At 41.0% G+C, this 9,308-nt stretch overlaps 1 protein-coding gene across 1 annotated transcript; it reads left to right on the top strand.

Annotated features, from left to right (window-relative positions):
• Positions 1-6,778: 6,778 nt before the first annotated feature.
• LOC139376381 (Krueppel-like factor 2) lies at positions 6,779-9,068 on the top strand. Its single transcript, XM_071118904.1, has 3 exons — positions 6,779-6,997; positions 7,103-8,069; positions 8,228-9,068. Exons 1-3 carry the CDS (start codon positions 6,929-6,931, stop codon positions 8,401-8,403), a joined length of 1,212 nt encoding a protein of 403 aa, XP_070975005.1. The 5' UTR covers positions 6,779-6,928; the 3' UTR covers positions 8,404-9,068.
• Positions 9,069-9,308: the final 240 nt, after the last annotated feature.

Here is a 9,308-nt window from a genome sequence, read left to right as displayed (position 1 = left end):
TTCTTGCTCGCACACACTTTTTCAGTTCTGCCCACAAATGTTCTATAGGCTTGAGGTCAGGGCTTTGTAATGGCCACTCCAATATCTTGACTTTGTTGTCCTTAAGCCATTTTGCCACAACTTTGGATGGCCACTGTCCATTTGGAAGACACATTTGCAAACAAGCTTTAACTTTCTGACTGATGTCTTGAGATGTTGCTTCAATATATCCACATAATGTTCCGTCTTCATGATGCCATCTATTTTGTGAAGTGCACCAGTCCCTCCTGCAGCAAAGCACCCCTACAACATGATGCTGCCACCCTCGTGCTTCATGGTTGGGATGGTGTTATTCGGCTTGCAAGCCTCTCCCTTTTTCCTCCAAACATAACGATGGTCATTATGGCCAAACAGTTATATTTTTTGTTTCATCAGACCAGAGGACATTTCTCCAAAAAGTACGACCTTTGTCCCCATGTGCAGTTGCAAACCATAGTCTGGCTTTTTTATGGAGGTTTTGGACCAGTGTCTTCTTCCTTTCTGAGAAGCCTTTCAGGTTATGTCGATATAGGACTCGTTTGACTGTGGATATAGATACTGTTGTACCTGTTTCCTCCAGCATCTTCACAAGGTCCTTTGCTGTTGTTCTGGGATTGATTCACACTTTTTGCACCAAATTACGTTTATCTCTAGGAGACAGAAAGCATCTCCTTCCTGAGCTGTATGACGGATGCGTGGTCCCATGGTGTTTATACTTGCGTACTATTGTTTGTACAGATGAATGTGGTATCTTCAGGCCTTTGTAAATTGCTCCCAAGGATGAACCAGATCTTGGCTGATTTCTTTTGATTTTTCCATGATGTCAAGCAAAGAGGCACTGAGTTTGAAGGTAGGCCTTGAAATACATCCACAGGTACACCTCCAATTGACTCAAATAATGTCAATTAGCCTATCAGAAGCTTCTAAAGCCATGACATCATTTTCTGGAATTTTCCAAGCTGTTTAAAGGCACAGTCAACTTAGTGTATGTCAACTTCTAACCCAACGGAATTGTGATACAGTGAATTATAAGCAAAATAATCTGTCTGTAAACAAATGTTGGAAAAATTACTTGTGTCACGCACAAAGTAGATGTCCTAACCGACTTGCCAAAACTATAGTTTGTTAACAAGACATTTGTGGAGTGGTTGAAAAACAAGTTTAAATCACTCCAACCTAAGTGTATGTAAACTTACGGCTTCAACTGTATGTGTAACCAAGGGTGTAATCTTTACACCGATTCTGTTGCAAAACGTGTTTTGCAACAGAGTTTATATTTGACCAATTCAGTTAGGTCCCTCCCCGTTTCGTTTGCTCCATTTTGCTTCCCTTTGGTTCTTAAACAGTAAACAGTTTCCGTAATGAATACACCCCTGCTTGGAAGTATTTGCCAACTTTCGAGTCTTACAACCCTGTTGTGCCGAAAAGCTCCCCCCTCCCCCTTCACGTGAATGTGCATGCACTCAATTCTTCATTGCTGCGACTTGCTTGCTGGTTGAGATTTCTGATCACATTAGGCTGCATTTCATTTTATTTTTTATGTCGGTTTGATCGCGGGGGAGGCACTAGTAATGTCTGCAGTTTTTGCTTTGGCTATTTGTTTAATATAACACACATACATTAATTATTAATTTGGTTGCCTATCCTGACCTGAAGTTTGTTCTGTAGAAAGCATTTGACTTTGATGTGTGCCACAGAAAGCATTTGACTTTAGCCACAATATAAGGAAATTATCTTGCCTGCCGAAACCCCCCCCCCCCCCTTCTATCTTGGGACTGCAAGGCCTGGCACACCTTTTGGCTACCTATCATGCCCTCTGATTGTGTGCCACTGGAAGTATTCGACTAGTCACAAAAGGAATTGGTTATTTAAGCAATAATAGTTTTCAGAGCCCTCTACTATTCTCTCTACCCATCCCTCAATCCCCCATCCCATCTGTCTTTTCCTTCATTTTTTTAAACACTTTTTCTGTTTAAGATTTTAAGAATGTAGGTAGAGTAGTAATAATAATAATAATTGTACTCTGTGCGAAAAAGAATATTATAATATATAAGGCAACATGAGTGCATATCCATAATCACAGTAAACTGTTATAATAATATAAAAAAATAAGAAAAAATTTATAAATGTGTAATGTGTAAAATGTGTAATAATTGAATAAACAAAACTATGATTGAATGTGCCTCCTTGAAGAATCCTCTTCCCAATAGGTCCCTTCATCCTCAATAGGACACCCCCAGCACATCCACCATCCCCATCAACCTCCCCTCACCCCACCCCACCCCTCAACCACAAAACACAATAATGATAATAATTTAAATAAAAAATATATACCAAGATATATATCCACACACGTACAGTACATATACATAAACATTTTCACTATACACTCAACATACAGTGCCTTGCGAAAGTATTCGGCCCCCTTGAACTTTGCGACCTTTTGCCACATTTCAGGCTTCAAAAATAAAGATATAAAACTGTATTTTTTTGTGAAGAATCAACAACAAGTGGGACACAATCATGAAGTGGAACGACATTTATTGGATATTTCAAACTTTTTTAACAAATCAAAAACTGAAAAATTGGGCGTGCCAAATTATTCAGCCCCCTTAAGTTAATACTTTGTAGCGCCACTTTTTGCTGCGATTACAGCTGTAAGTCGCTTGGGGTATGTCTCTATCAGTTTTGCACATCGAGAGACTGAAATTTTTTCCCATTCCTCCTTGCAAAACAGCTCGAGCTCAGTGAGGTTGGATGGAGAGCATTTGTGAACAGCAGTTTTCAGTTCTTTCCACAGATTCTCGATTGGATTCAGGTCTGGACTTTGACTTGGCCATTCTAACACCTGGATATGTTTATTTTTGAACCATTCCATTGTAGATTTTGCTTTATGTTTTGGATCATTGTCTTGTTGGAAGACAAATCTCCGTCCCAGTCTCAGGTCTTTTGCAGACTCCATCAGGTTTTCTTCCAGAATGGTCCTGTATTTGGCTCCATCTTCCCATCAATTTTAACCATCTTCCCTGTCCCTGCTGAAGAAAAGCAGGCCCAAACCATGATGCTGCCACCACCATGTTTGACAGTGGGGCTGGTGTGTTCAGGGTGATGAGCTGTGTTGCTTTTACGCCAAACATAACGTTTTGCATTGTTGCCAAAAAGTTCAAGGGGGCCGAATACTTTCGCAAGGCACTGTATCTCTTTTCCTACATCAGATATGCGGGTGACATTTCCACCTGGATGACAGCATATAATCAGCAAGATGGAGATGCTCTTCATCCGAGAGAATGCCTGCCCATTCTTAGAATTCAGATAATCCGAGATTATCACATATAATTTACATTCCAACCCTAACCTGAACGTTCTGCTTCTTCCTCCACACCATCCAGCGATGCCCCAAAGATGCTAAATCAGAGCCTTGTCAGCTCCCGTTTTGACTACTTCAACTCACACCCTGTTGGAATCCCTGCATTCTCAGATTCCCCTCTGTTATTAATCTCTATATTGCAATCAATGAAGTGTTTCATAATGCTGTACTTTAATTAACATATATATTCAGATCATTCCAGAGAGATAAGAGGTGTTATGTCTCCAGGGGGGGTGGTAATTCCTCACCCATGCCAACAAAATGCTACTTCTTGTGTGGTCTATGCCTTGAAAGTAAGTATAAAAGTAATGCACAATTAACCTACTGAAAGTGTACTGACTACAAGGCAAAACAGAACTGTCAAATTATATTATATCTGTGTCGTTGTATACTTGCGAATTAGAATCTTAAGTGTAACATAATTTTGTTGGGGAAAACTGAAATGCCCATGAAATTTCTTTCCCAGTTTGCTGAATGTGTTCTGAAGGAGTCAATTGTCTTTTCAAATACGGACAAAGATGTTAACATCATGAGAGAAGAAATAGCAGTCACTCTCCCCCAAAACACTGGTATGTTCAATTTCTAATTTAATATAATGGTAGATAAAAAAATAAATAAAAAAAACATTTATATGGATCTTTCAAGGTTATCTTTGATCAAACTTCTGACTCGATGTCCACTAAAACACATGTATTTAAATAATTATGTTACACGAAAGCTATACTATTCCCTTGTTCCCTGTTCGCTCAGAAAAATACATGTAAAGATGTATAAACTACTTGACATTATGTTTCGCTAGATGACCTGAGCCAACTGTGCCACTTCTGTGGGGAGGTGGACAATAATGAGAAAGACATTAACTGGGTAATTGCTTGCTCACTTCTAAAGCAAATTTTTAGGAATACGAATTTGTATAAGCAGAAATATTTCTAGAGGTAGTGTCATCCGCTTTGTCTGATAATGAAATAATTGTAATTCAAGAAATTGAATTTCTTTTAAATATATTACAATTTTTTATCATAAATTTCAGATTGGTTGTGACCGCTGCCCACGATGGTTCCACCAGTCCATCATTGGGGGATTATGTTTACGCTGCCTGTCAGGACTAGGTTAGGCTTGAGTTCCAGTTGACGATATCACCTGGAAAACGTTGCATAAAAAGTGGACTAAATGTTTAGTCGAGCTGTTGCAGCTTTCCAATATTTGTTTATGTTATTTGTCTTTTTATATTTGATTTATTGTCATTTTCTATCTCATTATGCAAAGATCAACATTTGTATTTCTTATTTAGTGTTTGTTAACAAACTTAACTTTCTGTGATGTTTTTGTGTTATTGTGTGAATATTTGTGTATTATCTTTATTTTCTTAACATTACAAAATGTTTCTTTATACTCAAATGTTGCTTTCTGTGGCACACACTACTGGTCAACATGAGCTACCAAAATGATTCTAATTTCCTTAATTTTGCGGCTAGAGTCAAATACTTTCTGTGGCACACATCAGAGTCAAATACTTTCTATAGAACAAACATCACGTCAGGATAGGCAAACAAATGGATAATTAATGTATGTGTGTTATATTAAACATGGAAGACAGAGTTAAATGTAGGCAAGCAATAAACATTTCAGAACTACTACTCATTGAATAAGACATGGGAGAGATGACTAATCTTGGCAAAGAGATTTATTTATAGACTAATAGACTTGAAACAAATAGCCAAACCAAAACTGCAGACATTCCTAGTGCCTCCCCCCGCGATCAAACCGACAAAAATAATATATAAAACGCAGCCTAACGTGATCAGAAATTTTAACTAGCAAGCAAGTCGCAGCAATGAAGAATTGCGTCTGGCAGGGGGGAGTTTTTCGGCACCACACCGGCTGCATCATCATTGTGGAGGGAGGTTCCCCAGAGCTTTATAGGCTCACCTGAAAGGCAGAGTGGGGAGAGAGACAGACAGCAACACAATTAAACCCAACCAAATCATGAGAAAACAAAAAAATAATTATTTCCAATGTGTCAAGTAATTAACAAAAAAAGAGCAAACTATAATGCTATTTGGCCCTAAACAGAGAGTACACAGTTGCAGAATACCTGACCACTGTGACTAACCCAAACTTAAGGAAAGCTTTAACTATGTACAGACTCAGTGAACATAGCCTCGCTATTGAGAAAGGCCGCCGTGGGCAGACCTGGCTCTCAAGAGAAGACAGGCTATGTGCATGTGTAACGGATGTGAAACGGCTAGCTTAGTTAGCGGTGGTGCGCGCTAAATAGCGTTTCAATCGGTGACGTCACTTGCTCTGAGACCTTGAAGTACTAGTTCCCCTTGCTCTACAAGAGCTGCGGCTTTTGTGGAGCGATGGGTATAACAATGCTTCGAGGGTGACTGTTGTTGATGTGTGCAGAGGGTCCCTGGTTCACTCCCGGGTATGGCCGAGGGGACGGTCTAAAGTTGTACTGTTACATTGATGCTGTTGACCCGGATCACTGGTTGCTGCGGAAAAAGGAGGTCAAAAAGGGGGGTGAGTGTAACGGATGTGAAACGGCTAGCTTAGTTAGCGGTGGTGCGCGCTAAATAGCATTTCAATCGGTGATGTCACTTGCTCTGAGACCTTGAAGAAGTGGTTCCCCTTGCTCTGCAAGGGCCGCAGCTTTTGTGGAGCGATGGGTAACGATGCTTCGAGGGTGACTGTTGTCGATGTGTGCAGAGGGTTCCTGGTTCGAACCCGGGTATGGGCGAGGGGACGGTTTAAAGTTATACTGTTACACATGCTGCCCACAAAATGAGGTGGAAACTGAGCTGCACTTCCTAACCTCCTGCCAAATGTATGACCATATTAGAGACACATATTTCCCTCAGATCCACAAAGAATTTGAAAACAAACCCCATTTCTATAAACTCCCGTATCTACTGGGTAAAATATCACAATGTGCCATCAACAGCAGCAATATTTGTGACCTGTTGCCACAAGAATGGGGCAGCCTGTGAAGAACAAACAACATTGTAAATACAACCCATATTTATGTTTATTTATTTTCCCTTTTGTACTTTAACTATTTGTACATCGTTACAACACTGTATATATACATAATATGACATTTGTAATGTCTTTATTATTTTGGAACTTCTGTGAGTGTGAAGTTTACTGTCCATTTTTATTGTTTATTTCACATTTGTATATTATCTACTTCACTTGCTTTGGCAATGTTAGCATATGTTTCAAGTCCCTTGAATTGAATTGACAGAGCGCAATAACTTAGCTCATTGGAGGACTGCTTTATATACCGGGGCTAAATTTACCATCATCCTGAACGTATTTCCTCGGCTGCGCACAATTGGTCCAGCTACTCGGCTGTCATATTTATAAGCTTGGAGAACCTCCTACTACCATTCAAACTTGCTCATGACTTTGAAGCGCAACTTTGGAAGAGCAACAGTTAGATAGAACGCACTGATTCTGGTGCGAGGTGAGCGCAAAAGGGCACTCACTCACTGAATCAACTTTGGCATAAAATAAGGTATCATTTTTTTTTTTTAAATGTCTTTTTCCGGGGTGATTTTGCCATCCATCTCGACATTTGCAAACCAAACCAAAAGTTGTGAACATGTAAGTAAGCCTACAGACCTCTAAAAGTGTTATGTTCATAGCCTTCTGTTTGAGATTCAGCTGTGTGTTTTATGTCTAATGCTGTGATCCTCTTGGTTGTTGCAGAAGTGGAAAAGCGAGATGGACAAACCCATTTCTTCCAGCTGCTCCATTCTTGATATGGTACAGAACATGGACTGTCGCAGTATCGGGAGAAAGGACGACGGGGATCTTTGTAATTACTTAGATCTGGATTTTATTCTGGCCAACACCACTGGCTCAGACAGCATGACTACTGCTGCGCTGGGAGCAGGTTTAGCGGAGTATTACATGTCCTCGACGGATCATCCAGGTAACCTGTTCACCACTGAGAACCCCATGCCATCCTACCCGTCCAGTGAGCACAGCTCCCCGCCTCCCCCCTACAGCACCAGCCTGATGGCGGAGCTTCTCAGGTACGAAGGGGAGAACAGCTACGTGGTCGGTATTACGTGCAACACCTCCAGCATCCAAGGAAGGTTGTATGTGAACTCTACGCCGTTTCCCAGAGAGGACATTTTAGATAACATCAAAGTAGAACCTTCCATGGACGGTTATGGACCTGTTATGGGCATGGTTCCCCAGAGGTGTCCAAAAATCAAGCAAGAGGGCAACGTGTTGTGCATGATGTCTTTCGAGCAGCCGAGAGTAGCCATCTCCCCGCGGGCAGCCAGAAACATGACGCCACCGCTCAGCCCCAACGATCAGGGGAGCTCCGAGTGCCCCCAGCAGGACCCGATGTGTCACTCCATGAGATTCCCACATAACTACCACTCCTCAGCGGCGTACGCACACCACCGCCCCGGGGCGCCTCAAGCCACCCAAATGCAGATTGGACCATACCAAGGTGCTCACCAGTTCGGAGTGTACGAGGAGGGACTCAGCATGGGGACGCCCCCATCTTCACCGCTGGAGCTGCTGGAGACCAAACCAAAGAGAGGTCGCCGCACCTGGCCAAGGAAGCGCACGGCGACGCACACCTGCACATTCGGTGGGTGCGGAAAGACCTACACCAAGAGCTCGCATCTGAAGGCGCATCACAGAACGCACACTGGTAAGATAAATATCTTTGCTTTTTTAACACATTATGCACCATAACATGTAACATTACACACCTTTGCGCGTCACCGTACAATATTACAGGGCCATATTCATGGAGAATAAATGTAGGCCTACTCAAGAGCTTATGTTTCTTTTGTTCTGTCTCCTCAGGTGAAAAGCCATACAATTGCGGCTGGGAAGGCTGCGGCTGGAAATTCGCTCGCTCCGACGAACTGACCCGCCATTTCCGCAAACACACCGGTCACCGGCCCTTCCAGTGCCACCTGTGTGATCGCGCCTTCTCCCGGTCCGACCACCTCGCGCTTCACATGAAGAGACATATGTGATGTGATTGATGTACACGACGACTGATTGGGAGTTATTAAGGGGTGTCCTTCATGCCTATTTTGATTAGGCCTATCGGTCATTTTATTTAAATATTTAAACATGTCATTTTGTTAAACATAAATATATTGAAAAAATGTTATTATTTTGTAATAATGTAGCTGGTACTACCTTAGTTATATTTGTTATATTAACGCTTTATAGCGCTTGGTAGGGTGTTTGTTTTTGAGTAAACAGTCCTATGTGGGGCTGGCCCTGTACTTATTTTCTTTCCTTTACAAAACTTTAGTGCTGTGATTGACACAAGTGCCTTTCTGTTATTCTGACTGTGTGCTATTGTAAACACTGTCTATGGCAAAACTACAAGGTCACCAAAATAACAAAACAAGTTTACTTAGTCTACTATGAAATACAATGTTTCGATGTTTAAACTGCCTGAATGTTTTTTTGGAATGTCTCAAATTCTTCAACTTGCCTTTACACTCAACTGTGATCTGTTTTCATGGAAATCTTACACTTTTGGGTCCAGCCCCTTTGTACACTACCAGGGCTAGATGTCCTGTGTGTGATTATTTTTTACTGAAGTCTATATGCATTTTATACTGTAAATTGTGTATATATTGTAAATATTTAAATACATTTAAATGTATTCTTTATTTGTATTACATCCTTGACTGACCTCTCGATGTGTGCAATTATGCATTTAACCACATAGTCACCAAAGACTCCTTTTTCTGAGAAAGTTGTTCACACATTATATTATAGCTTAGTGAACCACATCCACCACATAATATGGGCTTTATATTTAGACAAAAAATTGATGCTGAAGAACAGACCTAAGATCCTACAGACAAACCATTACACAGTCCATTAGACTATAAGCGTATACACAGTGCTACTCTATATA

This window comes from Oncorhynchus clarkii, chromosome 20, assembly GCF_045791955.1.
Source record: "Oncorhynchus clarkii lewisi isolate Uvic-CL-2024 chromosome 20, UVic_Ocla_1.0, whole genome shotgun sequence".
NCBI lineage: Eukaryota > Metazoa > Chordata > Actinopteri > Salmoniformes > Salmonidae > Oncorhynchus > Oncorhynchus clarkii.
This window is presented reverse-complemented; position numbering and strand designations above follow the sequence as displayed.